The 15,178-nt window shown below is 45.3% G+C and overlaps 1 protein-coding gene across 1 annotated transcript in view; it reads right to left on the bottom strand.

Moving 5' to 3' along the window:
* Positions 1-8,140: 8,140 nt before the first annotated feature.
* The window catches only part of LOC120028424 (protocadherin-16-like), a 185,015-nt gene continuing 177,977 nt past the window's right edge, over positions 8,141-15,178 (bottom strand). The window contains exons 21-27 of the mRNA XM_038973645.1: positions 14,826-15,037; positions 13,832-13,983; positions 13,397-13,527; positions 12,307-12,593; positions 11,346-12,013; positions 11,037-11,223; positions 8,141-10,761 (exon numbers count right to left, since the gene is read on the bottom strand). Coding sequence (XP_038829573.1) covers positions 8,830-10,761; positions 11,037-11,223; positions 11,346-12,013; positions 12,307-12,593; positions 13,397-13,527; positions 13,832-13,983; positions 14,826-15,037 — 3,569 coding nt within the window. The 3' untranslated portion in view covers positions 8,141-8,829. The remainder of the gene's footprint in view (positions 10,762-11,036; positions 11,224-11,345; positions 12,014-12,306; positions 12,594-13,396; positions 13,528-13,831; positions 13,984-14,825; positions 15,038-15,178) is intronic.

Raw genomic sequence — 15,178 nt, 5'->3', positions numbered from 1 at the left:
AGGCGTGGGTACTAGCATCAACGACAGGTGTCATACAGACAGCGGGTTAATAATGTATTGCAGGGCCAGGACGCTCTTGTAGTCACGCTGCAAAAATTCTGTGGAAGGTCAGTAAAGTAACAACCAAAAATGACATGAAAGTGCAGGACAACGGGTATTCCAGGAGAGGTTTGGGAAACACTGGGTTAGATAATAACAAAAAATATTTTCTTCAATATAGGTTGAGAGTGCAGTCAGGCCAGGCGAAACAGGAATGGCATGCACTGATGTGCAAAGGAAGTGGAACTCGGGTGTGAGGAAGAATGTAGGGCTGAGGAAGGCGAAACATACATTGGCATACATACATAAACACTAAAGACCCCACCACACATATCCAGGCCCATCAACGTCGTCACAGGACGATTCCACAACCTCCCCCCGACTTTTTAGGAACCACGCAGAGTTCACAAGCCACATACACTCCTCGGTAATGGCCCCACTATTTCGTCTCCAGACAAATGGTCTTCTTCAGCTAAGTTACAGAGCAGATGTAGACAGCAGCAGCAAGGCAGGCCCAAGCCAACATGATTCAGCCCACACGAACACACTGTGTCACACTGAACACAGCACAACACTAACCTGTAGGAAGTGCACAATGTTTTATGAGGCCTACAAATGACCCCCCGTACAAGGAGCTACATTGATGGAAGAAACCAGGATCCAAAGTGCTTCACAGCTACGGCATGATGCTAGGAAGCTGCGTCTAACAGCCAGCACAGCGAAACGACTCCCCAAATGAAACATCACAGATCCCCAAAAAATTGTAAATGAGCATTTGTACCCAACCTCCACTGGCAATACAGCAACAAAGCATGGCAAAGAAAACAAGGTCAATGTCATCACATTCCTGGAGAGTAGAGGGCATGTTGTGGAGAACAGAGGCCTGGTGGTGCACCCTGACCATCCTTGGTTGGGAGCCAGCCCAGATGGGATCCTTGATGCAACACAGCTCCTTGAGATCAAGTGCCCCTTCAAGAGTTCCACGTCTCTGACAGAATTTCTGAGTCGGCCAAATAGTGACATCAAAAGCTTGGATGATGGATAGTACCTAATTCATCCCAATGGAAAAGATGGATACTACCTTCAGGTGGGTATTTTTTTTTCAAGAAAATAGATTATTAGCTGTATTATTACAAGTATTGAACATTTTATTGTAAACTCATACTAATCAGAATTTTGTGGCAATGTGCTTTCTTATTCCTTCTTTCGGACACAAGTGACCATGATATACCTGGACATACAGTGCTGCAAGCTGGTCGTCTGGACACCAAGCGAGCAGATATAAGTGGACATTCCATTTGATAAAGACTACACAGATGCACATGTGCAACAGCTGCAGAAGTTCTACTTTTTACACATGCTACCTCGGTTGGCTGATGATTTGGCTGAAAAGAAGATACATCTCTGCCCAAAGTACCTGGAGCTCTTTAAGTAAATGGGGATGAGCAGTAGATTGAATATACTGGGAATACACAATTCAATTAGTTTGAGCGTGCACTTACTTCATTAAATACTGTTTTAATAAATATACTGTATATATTAAATAACACAAAATATACTAATATATTAGATAATCAATTTATTAAGAGGTATTGTAACGAGTGCGCTGAGAGTCGGGAAGCAAGTTCAGGGAGTGAGTGTTTTAATAAATAAAAGAACCAATGAACACGAAACACAAACAACGCACCGACATGAAAACAGAGTCAATAACACCTGAGGAAAGAACCAAGGGGAGTGACAGATATAGGGAAGATAATCAAGGAGGTGATGGAGTCCAGGTGAGTGTCATGAGGCGCAGGTGCTCAAGACGACGGTGACGTGTGTGCAGGATAATAAGCAGCCTGATGACCTAGAGGCCGGAGAGGGAGTATACGTGACAGATATACCTACACGAACACAGTGTAATGATCTCTCACCAGTTTATTTTTCATAGGACAGAACCAGTTAAAATAGGCAAGTTGGTACAGGCAGTTGTGTGAGCTGACAAAACAAATACAGCTAAGTTGGAATAAAAGAATGTTACAAATGCTGACAATGTTTTGCAGTTCATTAATAGGAATAAAGTGATGTACATTTTTGGAATACATAAACGATCAGTGCATGTTGTTAGTCATGTTGATGGTGTTAGACATTGTGTCTATTTGCTAGAAATAAACTCTCCTCACAGATTTACAATAGCTGCACAAATTAGAAGTATGTTGTCAATTTTAGGGACCAAACTAATAGGCACAGTTTGTGAGAGAATCTTGTACACCTTATGACGCCTTATTGCTCGTTCCACATGAATACGGACATTAGCAATGCGTCGTGTGCGAGTGACCTGCTCATTTGTCAACTGGCATTGCTTGCGTGTAAATGCTGGTAAGACCAAGCGTACGTTCCCTTCCTCTAGCAAGTCCCTAATTGTGAAGCCATCACCTCATTTCCAGTATGGAAATGGTCGAGAAACCCTGAGTTCTGTGTTATGAACCTATCGCTACATCTCCCACCATAAGCCTCTGAAATGAACATAACCCTTCCTGATGGAGCAGTTGCAACTAGATATTTTACAGTACTACTGGCATAGTAGTGACTGTAAGATTCAGTTCTTGAGTCCAGATTTTTTGCCTTCTGCAAAACACTTTCTGTGCAGTCAATAACACAAGTTATGTTTGAAAAATTCTCCTGAAAAACCTTTGGCATAGTAGCCTTTATTGGGCAGCCATGGAATGAGATCCTTGGTGTGCTCAGCAATGACATTTATCCAGAATGTCTATGTTTTACTGACCTGACCGGGTGACCTTTTGAGGCGTCTTGCTAAATCAGCTATAACAAAGTTCTGTCTAAGTTTCAGTAGTGTCAACAGAATTTGGTCTACAACCGGCATTGTTGATGATGTAGGGGAAAAACCTTGCAAGCAAGACACAAGAGTCTGCATCATCTTTCAATGTAACATCGGCAACAGACAGTGACCTCTCAGGGGATGGTGCAGTCGTCATGCCACGTGATGATAGGTCCTTTGGAGTAGGTGTGGTCCTCCATTGCCTGGTCTGACCACTGTGTTTGGGCATCATGGAAGATCTTTGAAATAGGCCTGGCTCCTCAGAAACCTTCACCACACCAGGCTCATCTGCAGGTGATGATTAGTTGAATATGAATATAGATGTTTAGTTCATGAGATTATTTGGTAAGGATCTGGAAAAGCTAATACACTAATTAGGGATTCTTTTAAAAACATTTAAAACTCCCTGTGCCTTACTTATAGCGTTTATCAGACTATTCTCTACTGCAAATAAGTACTATAAACTCAGTGGGATACATAGACTAGGTTTAATATTTTCTAAATAAATATTCCGTATCTATTAGCTAGAACAGGGAAAGAAATTAACACCTGCCAAATACAGCGTAAATGTTGGCTGTGGCAGGTAAACATTTCAGGTCACCTGCCACCATGGCAGATAATATTATTATAAATGAATAGAAGAATAACCTAAGAATAATCATGGATTAAGGTTACACAATATGTACCATATTTCCAATGTCAGGTAGCCTACCACTGACTCAGTGTTTACAATTATAAAGTGTTTAACAGATTTCACAAGTGTCAGATTTCTTTTCAAGTGGCTGGTAGAAATTAAAAATATTAATTTCAGAACCCGACTAGAAACTATCGTAATCAGATTCTAGTAACAAAAACTGAAGACAAACACGCGATATCAAAACTAGTTCACATACCTGTTCTTGTGACATGTCTGTCAACCCTCCTGCTGAGGCGGCGTCTCTTCTCTGGTGGCCTCTCATAACCCAGAAACAGCATTGGGTGTGGGTTATCCTGCGTTGGCGTCTTATCAACAAAGTGAAACGAGCATACAACTTTTTGGGGGGCTTTTTTAAGTTTACATTTTTGAGCCAATTTCTTTCCGCTTCATCATCATTTGGGAGGCGATGGAAACTGTACCAGTGAAGGGAAATCTTAATGCTACGGCATACAAAGACATTCTACACGATTCTGTGCTTCCAACTTTGTGGCAACAGCTTGGGGAAGGACCTTTCCTGTTTCAGCATAACAATGCCCCCGTGCACAAAGCGAGGTCCATACAGAAATAGTTTGTCGAGATTGGTGTGGAAGAACTTGACTGTCCTGCACAGAGCCCTGACCACAACCCCATCAAACACCTTTGGGATGAATTGGAACGCACACTGCAAGCCAGACCTCATCGCCCGACATCAGTGCCCAACCTCACTAATGTTCTTGTGGCTGAATGGAAGCAAGTCCCCGCAGAAATACTTCAACATCTAGTGGAAAGCATTCCCAGAAGATTGGAGGCTGTTATAGCAGCAAAGGGAGGACCAACTCCATATTAATGCCCATGATTTTGGAATGAGATGTTTGACAAGCAGGTGTCCATAGTTTTGGTCATGTAGTGTAGAAGGAATATTAGATAATGGGGAACGTGTGTAAGCTACTGATCTACAAATAGATTAGACAACTAAGTCATGTGGAGGAGAACATTGGCATAATGGTCATTTTGATATGAATGTTAAATCATATTAATAGTAATTATACATGCCTGGAAAGAGCAGTAAATACATGGTTTTGATGGGTTGGAGAGAGAGGGAACTGTTGTTGGAGACTACTGTACTTGACTTCATATGGTGACTTTATACTCTCAGAGCCGGTTTTCCAGACACAGTTTAAACCTAGTTCTGGACTAAGAAGCACTTTTTATGGAGAATCGTCATTGAACAAGCTTTTTAGTCCAGGACTAGGTGTAAGGAGTTACGCAACTGGTGGCAGGGAAGTCAGACGCAGGAGAGCAGAACTAGGTAATAGCCGGAGCAGTTTAATTCCAAAACCAACGGCATCAAGAAAATAACAGCTTGGGTACAAAACTCGACGCGCACCAGTCAACATGTGCACAAGCACTTACAAACAAACAATACCACACAAAGACATGGGGGGAACAGAGGGTTAAATACACAACACGTAATGAGGGAAATGAAAACCAGGTGTGTGGGAAAACAAGACAAAACAAATGGAAAATTAAAAATGGATCGGCCATGGCTAGAAGACCGGTGACGTCGACCGCCGAACACCGCCCGAACAAGGAGAGGAACCGACTTCGGTAGAAGTCGTGACACTAGGCTTCATACTGTATCTGTCTGGGAAACCGGCCCTCAATGAAAAGCATCCTACATTGTATAGGCCTCTTACACATTAGATATTGAAACCACCATGACGTTTCAATCAGACTCACTCATGGAACCCCCTAGCTGGGTAGTTATATACCTACCATTGACCTTCCATATAGCTAGCTACATACATCAACCTACCAGGAACACAAACCCTCTAACAAAGCAGGAACTGGTAGCTAGCAGTCTGAATGGAGTCTGGAGGAGAACCCTGCCACTTCATTTCCATGGACTGACTGCTCCTAATAACGAGGTTAGTGTCTAACTAGACCAGAAAAAGATGGGCCCCTATGGGCCCTAGTCAAAAGTAGTCCACTATATAAGGGATAGTGTGCTATTTGGGACAGACTCATTTACATTCAGCCCTGGTCATAAACAATACATTAAAGACTATCCCATCCCATCTGGTCTTCATTCACTAGAGCTCTCAGTTAGTGGTCTTCTTTCTAATCTAGTCATGTAGTTGCTCCTCATATTTAACAACCACTCTTTGTTAATCAGAACAAGAGAGATAGAGACAGTACACTGTATTGTATTCACATAAGTACTTTAATCAGGCACTTTGACAAGAAGAAAAAACATCTGGCACATCAGGGAAGATATATGATATGCGTAGACATTCGGGGGAACATGTATACTATGTGCTACGTTCGGTAAGAAAGAGGATGTAAAATTGTATAAATAACAAACTGTAGAAACTGGTGAATTGACAAAGGAAAAGCTCAAAACAACATGATATCCCAGTTTCTTCATTTCAAACATAGATAGCCTTGTGTTTTAGGGGCAATTTAACATGGCTTAACAAACACTTTTAAAGGTTTCTAAGTTGGAGTGAGTGCGTCCCAAATGGCACCCTATTCCCTACCTGGTGCACTACTTTTATAGCACACTATAGGGAATAAAGTGCTATTTGGAACATAGTGTCTGTGTCTCAAGGTATTACTGTAGTTTCTCAGAGCCAATAAAGGCAACGTTTCTTCAACTAACATGTTCACAAACTGTCAGGCTGGAAGAAGCTCCAATGTGACAAATTAAGGAAAATGTCACACAGGTCTACATGGGTTACGTCCTAAATGGCACCCTATTCCCTATTTAGTGAACTACTGTATAGGGAAGTGCACTCCTTTTGCGGAGGAAAAGACCCCCATAGGGCCCTGGTCAAAAGTAGTGCACTATATAGGGAATAGGGTGCCATTTGGGACTCATTATTGATGTTATGTTCTGGTACCAAGAAGTGGTGCATCGTCAGACACTAGTTATTAGCTAGTTACACCTAACTATTAGTGAAAACTAACAATACTGTTAATTAACAATACTGATAACTTAAAATACTGTAGCTCAGAGAAGGAACTAAGAGAAAACTGAAAAGCAATGACAGCATTTTAATTAGTGCTCTGGTCTCAGTCCTGCATGTGATTTGAAAAGCAGTATTGCAGAGATTAATCTGGCTATGTGCAACACAATGTCCCCTGCAAAGAAATTATGAAAATATCTGTTGCAACGAGCTCCTCCTGGTTCAGAATGCTGGAGAGAATCCCATCGGTACTGAGATGAGATTAGTGAGCTACAGTCTGTCAGACGGACACTCACAACTCCTACTCAAAACTCAAGAGGTACACACACAACCCCTGCTCAAACCTCAAGAGGTACACACACAACCCCTATTCAAACCTCAAGAGGTACACACACAACCCCTATTCAAACCTCAAGAGGTACACACACAACCCCTACTCAAATCTCAAGAGGTACACACACAACCCCTACTCAAATCTCAAGAGGTACACACACAACCCCTACTCAAACCTCAGGGTTGTCCACGAAGAATGTAAGCGGGGCACCGCACCACAATGTGTACTGGCTGTGCCACTATATACAGTATGTATATAAAAAATAAAATAAATTGGTTTACTTTATTTGGTATCCCCCACCGTACTCAGCAGCACCACCTTGTTAAAAAATTCTGGGGAGAATTCAAACCTCACAGGTCACACACAACCCCTACACAAACCTCATGTCAGCTGTTTTGTCGCCTGTCTGTCTGGATGGTTCGACTGCCACTACAATAACAACTAGACCTGTCTGCTGACATACATGACATTTGTTGTATTTTCCCCTTGTTCTATTGCTGACAACTTTGTAGTTATATTGCAGCTGGTCTCTGTGATGTTTCTGACCTCCCCTGTCTGTGTCTGAGTGGTTCTGCCCTTGTCTGGGTCTGCTATGCCACTAGAATACCAAGTAGACCTGTACGGCTCCTCGTGATTAAAATCACAGCAAAGACACCTGAAAAAAAGGACACGATCAATCGGTGTCAAGTTCACCTAAACTAGACTGGAGGAAGAAACAAAGGAACATGTGTAGGACATGAGAACATGTGTGACTGATCCTTTCAAACAAGACTCAAAAGACTGTCTGCATCCTGAATGGAACCCTATTCCCTTTATAGTGCACTACTTTTGACCAGGTAGTGCACTATATAGGCAATAGGTGCCATTTGGGAGACACACATATGGCACACTGAATTAGTATGAGAGGGATCCAACACTTCACCAGATTATTTTTGAAAGCTTCTTGACCAAACACTGTATTGATACTGGTATCATGTTCTTCCAGCAAGGCAAGCTCTTTTTTCGCTCCTCTGTAATAAATATTTACAAGAAATGACAGCATATCCCCCAATCAATCACACTAATAGAAATAAAGAGCTTTTTTTTCGTTCCAAGAACACAATGGTTAAGTACATAAAATAGAACCAACATACAGTTCACACATACTGTTACATAGCTAGAAATATACACATATGGAAATATATTCTGAGGCTATAACAGCCTTCTGGCACAGAATTAGTGCCATTTCTAGTCAGAAACCAAAGTCAGTATAAAAATATCTTCTACAGAATATTGACATCATGGCTCCCCATCAGAATGTGCAAATCCTGTGTAGTTTTGTTCTCTTGACACTGATTGGATTGAGGGAAGAGGAAAAGGCAACATTCATCCCATTAGTTTTTGATGCAGCTACCACCTTTCAGAGTCCATTTGAGAGTTACTTCATTATTTAACTACAGTGCTAACCACACTCTGTGTTCTGGCCAGAAGGGAGGGTACACTGTACGATACAGTCTATTGACACCAGATACTGTGACCATTACACATTAGGAGGGGTACCACCCTGCAACCTAAATAGGGTGTCAATTGAGACATCACTGTCTTTTGAGGAACAATAACTCAGTATCAGTCTCCAATCTCTAGTACCTCAGAGTCTACAGGGACTATATCCTCATCTCAGTCTACAGAGTCTACAGAGTCTATATCCTCATCTGTTAGTCAATAAAGTCTATATCCTCATCTGTGAGTCGATAGAGTCTATATCCTCATCTGTGAGTCGATAGAGTCTATATCCTCATCTGTGAGTCGATAGAGTCTATATCCTCATCTGTGAGTCAATAGAGTCTATATCCTCATCTGTGAGTCGATAGAGTCTATATCCTCATCTGTGAGTCGATAGAGTCTATATCCTCATTTCAGTCTACAGAGTCTATATCCTCCTCAGTCTACAGAGTCTATATCCTCATCTGTTAGTCAATAGAGTCTATATCCTCATCTGTGAGTCGATAGTCTATATCCTCATCTCGGCCTCTTCACTGTGCTCCAAGCTGTGTTCAGTGGTGCTGATCATGGAGGCTGAGGGGCCCTGGGTGACGCCAAAAGGTGTGATGGCCGGGGAGCGGGCTGCTAGGGGGGACAGGGAGGGGGAGAAGCTGGGGGACATAGCTACTGAGGAGGGGGAGCCCTCGTGACTGATGGGGGACCTCCGTAGGGAGGCCAGATGGGGGAAGGAGGACCTCCCCACAGAGGGTTTAACGGGAGCAGGCTTGACGGGGACTGTCTTCGCCCCGGGGTGGGCTATGGAGGTGATTAGGGGCGGGGGGTCAATGCGAGGGGGTTTGGGGTCCACCTTGGCTTTGTGCTGGAGCGGTCTGCGAGGGTTAGGAGGGGCCGTCTCATCCTTTAACCTCGCTATCTCCGTGAAGACGTTTGCTAATGGCTGGAACTGTGGGCACCAGTTCAGCAGGTAGTCCCAGTTATAACTGCCCCTCAGCTCCTCGTCACTGGCCACTATGGCTGTGAGGGAGCCGTCCACAGTGGGTTTACCATCCACTGGAAAGGCATAGTCTTTAGGGTGGGAGATGTTCAGCCCCCTCCCTACCCCCAGATAACCTCCTCCATCCTCCCTGTAGACAGGCACCTGGCCAGCCAGCAGAGTCCCACTGAGACTGGCCAGCTTCTTGGCCTTGAACCACTGGTTGGAGTCCATGTTGGGCTCACAGGAGACGTCAGACAGCTGGTCAGCGTCCTGCTGGATACCAGAGTCTGGCCCGCGGGCTGAGATGTGTTCCTGCATGGACGAAGAGATGGAGGAGACACGGGGGTACTCATTGATCATTCGGATCTCATCGTCCTCCGCCGCCTCCGCTGAGCCACGCCCGCTGGAGTGGGATGGGTCCAGGGAGCCCCCGCGGGGGTATGGCCCTCCCACACCACTCCCAGTTTGGTCGGAAGCGTACCCTGGTAAGGCCTGGTGGTAGATGCGGTCGTTCCGGTCGTTGCCAGTGACTTTAGTCTCCTCTAGTTTGTGCAGCATCGTGCCATGGCCGGGAGAGGCTGGAGGTCTGCAGCAACTCTGCTGCTCTTTCCTCTGACGTCTCAGTCTCACACAGAACAGAGCCATGGCGATGAAGATGAGGATGAGGATGGCTCCCAGGGACACAGCGATCACGCTGACCAGCAGCAGGTTCATGTCCGATGCCACGCCGAAGGAGGTGTGTGTTACGTCAACGGTGAGGCGAGCGGTGGCCACACGGGACGTCTCCAGAGGGCTGTGGGCCTTCAGGTCAAGGTTCATCACACGGACCTCCCTCTTGGACCTGCTCAGATGACGGACATGGCTGTCCATCTTCAGGGAAACCATGCCTGTCGATGCATTGACCTGGAAGTAGGGCGAGGGGTCAGCTAGGGAGTACAGAACAATCCCGTCCACTCCCTCGTCCTCGTCTCTGGCTGTCACCTGACCGATGCTCTGGCCCTCCTTCGACCCCTCAGGAACTAAGAAGGAGAACTCTGTGTCGGAGAACACAGGGTCGTACTCATCCTCCCCTGTCACGTACACCTGGACGGTCACCGTGGCCGAGTAGTTCCCTGCATCCATGGCCAGAGCTACAAAGTTGAACAAGTTGACTTTCTCAAAGTCGAAGGTGAAGCGAGTCCGGACCTCGCCTGATGTCTGGTTGACCAGGAAGGCGTCTTTCCCCTCTCCAGTCTTGTCCAACATGTAGTATCTCAGCTGTCCGAAGACTCCCGTGTCCTGGTCGATGGCGTGCAGCATGGTGACAAGGGTGTTGTGAGGCTGGTTCTCTCTGACGCTGGCGGTGAGGACAGGCAGAGGGAAGTAAGGTCTGTTGTCATTAATGTCCTTCACCTCCACAGTGACTGGAGCCAGTGCATAGTGACCCTGTCCATCTGATGCCTGCACAATGATTACATGGAATGCCTAGTAGGAGGAAGAGAGGGAGAAGGGGAGAGAGAGACAGCAGAGAGAGAGATAGTGAGATGGAGAGATAAAGAAGGGAAATTAATTGCCAGCAGCAGAATATACAAACAGGTGGATAACCAACGACTAATCCAATCTATTTCTATGTCAAACTATTTCCTATATAGTGCACTAGTTTTGACCAGGGCCCATAGGGCTCTTTAAAAAAGTAGTGTACTATATAGGAAATAGGGTGCCATTTTGGGCACATCCCAAGCCAGGAAGTGCCATGGTACCTGTCTCTCATTGTCCAGTGGTCTCTGCAGCCTCAGGGCTCCGGTCCAGCGGTCTACCTGGAACATACCCGTCTCATCCCCAGAGCTGATCAGGTACTGCACCTTCCCTACTTCCGAGGAGTCTGGGTCTGTTGCAGACAGGCTGAGGACTTCAGTCCCTGCAGCTGTTCCTTCACTCAGCACCACACTGCAGGGTTCAAGAGGATTTTATCAATCGCTTTTCCTTAAAACATAACATTTTGTTTCCCAGTGCAAACACATGTAAAGAGGAATTAAGGACATCTAACAAACAACAAAGTACCAAGTTACCTGTACTCTGCCCTGCTGAACGCCGGAGGGTTGTCGTTAGTATCCGTCACACTGATCAGCGCAGAGACAGCCGAGCTCCTCTGGGGCACTCCACGGTCCGACACGACCACGGTCAGGTTGTAACTGGACACTGCCTCGAAGTCCAGCCCCTCACCGGTCAATACCACGCTGCCTACCGTCTGGAAGCCCCGTCCTTCAAGGAAGCGTACGCTGCTCTCGATTTGGAAGGCATTGCCTGAGTTTCCGCTGGCTATGGTGAAGTCGAAGCCGCAGTTGTCGCGTGACGCGTCGCCGTCGGTCGCCTCCAGGGTCAGGATGGTGACGCCTGGAAGGCCGTCCTCTGACACCGTGGCTCTGTACTCTGATTGGTGGAAGACGGGCGCGTTGTCGTTGACGTCAGTCACCTGGACCTGTACAGTAGCGGTGGAGGAGAGGGCTGGTGTTCCCATGTCTCTGGACTCTATTACCACCAGGATAGAAGGGTTTTCAGAGTTAAACTCTGCCTGCTGGGTGATGAACAGGGTACCATTGCTGGGGTCGATGTAGAAGATGTCCCGGGTTGATGACATCACTCTGTAGGTGACGCGGCCGTTCTCCCCAGAGTCGCGGTCCGTGGCTGTCACAGTGACAACTGCACTGCCAGCTGGGGAGTGCTCTGCCAGAGTCATCTGGAAAACACAAACATGACCGGGTGTATTCAGGGATGTACCCAGAATAATTGAGGCATGTTGGACAGGCAGGTTAATGGTTAATGGTATCAGGTATCTGTCTTAGTAAACTAAATGAGGAAGATCGATACATACACACACATGGCATCATTATTGATCTGCATGTACATAAAATAATACAGCTAAATCTGATCAAGTTCTCATCGTCTCTTATGGCATCCTTATACAAATGCCTGCCAAAATAAATGCAGATTTTCCAAAGGCTAGTGGAGGCCGGTTAGAGGATAGACTACCTGGTAAAGATCCTGTGTGAACGTAGGAGCGTTATCATTGACATCCTCCACCAGTATGGTGAGGTTAGCTTCAGTCTGGTGTTTGGAGTCAGTTGCCATGACAGTCAGCGTGTACCAGGTCTTCTCCTCATAGTCCAGAGGGGCAGTCAGAGACACCCCGCCCCCGTAGCGGTGGATCCCAAATACGCCCTGGGAAGACGGGTCCAGGTGGAGGGTGTAGGACAGGGCGGGACCTGAGTCCACGTCATTTCCTGTCACCTGGGTTATTACCGAGCCAACCACAGTGTCTGGAGGGAGAGAGGAGAGCGGAGGGAGAGAAAATAAGGGAGATGGAAGGGAGGAGAGAGAGAGAGAGATTACTTGCGGAGAGAGAGAGATACATTTTTTTTATTGTTTATTTCACTTGTGTTTATTATCTATTTCACTTGCTTTGGCAATGTAAACATATGTTTCCCATGCCAATAAAGCACCTTGAATTTTTATTGAATTGAGAGAGAGAAAACAGGGTTTGTGAGATTGTTATATGAGAACAACATTATAGCTGTAGAACTAGCTCCTACCTCATAACATATCCTATTACATCACGTTGCTTTTTAGGAATATATTGCAGACTTCTGATTTCTTTTTTTTCTGAATTGGATATTTTATGCAAGAAACTGTAGACTTCAGATGTACGGCAGGATATGAACAGAGGGGAACTTGGCTTCAGAACGACTCATAAAAAGGTCCGTTTTATCACTGAGAACTGCTGAGTGCTGCTAGAGAGAGAAGGAGTAAGGATCAGGGATAAGATCTCTGGACTAAAGGTTCACTGTTAAATTGACTGCGTCTCAAATGTCTGAGATTCTTGATATATACACCCCTTGGTCAAAAGTAGTGCCCTACATAGTGAATAGGGTGTCAGTTAAGCACACTTGGGTTCAAATACTATTTCAAATCATTCAAATACTTTGAGTGTTTGCTTTAGCCTGCCTGAAGTGTCTGATGGGGGGGTTTGCACTTTTACGAAGCCCAGCTAAAGTATTTAAAATTAATTAAAATAATATTTGAACCCGGGTCTGCAGTTGAGACCTGTGGGTCATTGACTTACTCTCTGGTACTCTGATCTCACGCGGCAGAGGGATTGTAGGACTGTTGTCATTGAGGTCCACGATGATCACCGTGAGGGTCGCCGAGCCGGCCAATCGGGGTGTGCCCCGGTCCGTCGCCGTAACAACCAGCCTGATGCCATGGAAATGAAAAAATAAACTGTCAGTTGGAGTTTAGTTCTTATCTTTTATGTTTCAGGTTTCATAACCTTTCATCTCCTGCTGTCTTATATCAGAACCTGTTGTATCCCAGAGCATGACAGAAATGTAGATTCCAAGAGTACAGAAACAGGGAGAGTATTTATAGACTGAAAACAAAGGTTAGCCCACTGAGGGAAACTACATGTCAGGCCGATTGTGAACAAACACACACACACACACACATACACATACACTCACACACTCTCACAACCACATCCCAAGGCCCTGCCACTCACTTGGTTTGTGTCCAGATCTCTCGGTCCATGATAGCGGCGGTGGTGATGCTTCCGGTCAGCGAGTCGATCTTGAACAGGCCGCTGAGAGACGACGACCTCAGGCTGTAGGTCACCTGACCATTCTGGCCCTGGTCTAGGTCATCAGCCACCACCTGCATGGGACAGACAGGAAATCACATGACCGAGGTCAGAGGTCAGAAAGAAAATCAAAACAAAAAAAGCAGTCTTCTGATATCACTGGTTTTCTTTTGTCTTAAAAGCAAAGTGTGCTTGTGTTTATGGTTAGCCATTTCCAATCTGTTTTAACGTGTAGGAAACAGATTTTTCTGTCATTGGCTGTTGTTCAGCCTTCCCTTGCTGTTCAATGTTTTGAATGTTGTTTTGTTTTTGAAAGCAATACAAAAAAATATCAAAAATAATAATAATCTGCCAACACCTGGGGACAGACAGGAAGTCACATGATCAGAGGTTAGAGAGGAAATCAATCAAAACAAAGAACAGATTTACAACAGCTGTGGAACAGTAACAGGACCTGGTAATGAATATTGGACTTGGAACAGTTGAACGAGAGTTTATAAAAGGGTTCTATATGGCCGTGGCTTCATACAGCATAGTATATATACTCAACAGGGACGTTGGAAACACACTGCATTATAGGGACAGGAACAGACTGTCACCTCTCAGAACTACCACAGCAGCACTGACACTTTCCAGGTCTTCTCTACTGTCTGAGCAGAGCATCTTCTAGGCCACAACCTAACACTCCTTCTACAGCCAAGCATAATATCAAATCAAATTTATATAGCCCTTCGTACATCAGCTGATATCCCAAAGTGCTGTACAGAAATAATACTAATAATAATAATACAGGTGTGTGTGTGTGTGTGTGTGTGTGTGTGTGTGTGTGTGTGTGTGTGTGTGTGTGTGTGTGTGTGTGTGTGTGTGTGTGTGTGTGTGCATGCATGAGTGTATGCATGCTCGTTAGTGTACCTACCTGTATTATAGGAAAATGATATCCCTGTGCCTCTCGTATGTAGGCTACATAGTTCTGAAGCTGGAAGCGCGGCAGGTTGTCATTGACGTCCTGCAGGATCAGGTTGACCGCCATGAAAGAACTGGAGGATGCAGTTTCAGCCTTCACCACTAGGCGGAGTCTAGGGGACTCCTCATAGTCCAGCCCCATGGAGCTCTGTACCCAGATCTCACCTGGTTAGAACAATAACAAGGACATATCTCACCTGGTTAGAACAATAACAAGGACATATCTCACCTGGTTAGAACAATAATAAGAACATATCTCACCTGGTTAGAACAATAACTAGGACAGATCTCACCTGGTTAGAACAA

Source organism: Salvelinus namaycush, chromosome 34, assembly GCF_016432855.1.
Source record: "Salvelinus namaycush isolate Seneca chromosome 34, SaNama_1.0, whole genome shotgun sequence".
Taxonomy (NCBI): Eukaryota; Metazoa; Chordata; class Actinopteri; order Salmoniformes; family Salmonidae; genus Salvelinus; species Salvelinus namaycush.
Note: the sequence above shows the minus strand (reverse complement) of the source record. Positions and strands in the feature narration are given on the sequence as shown.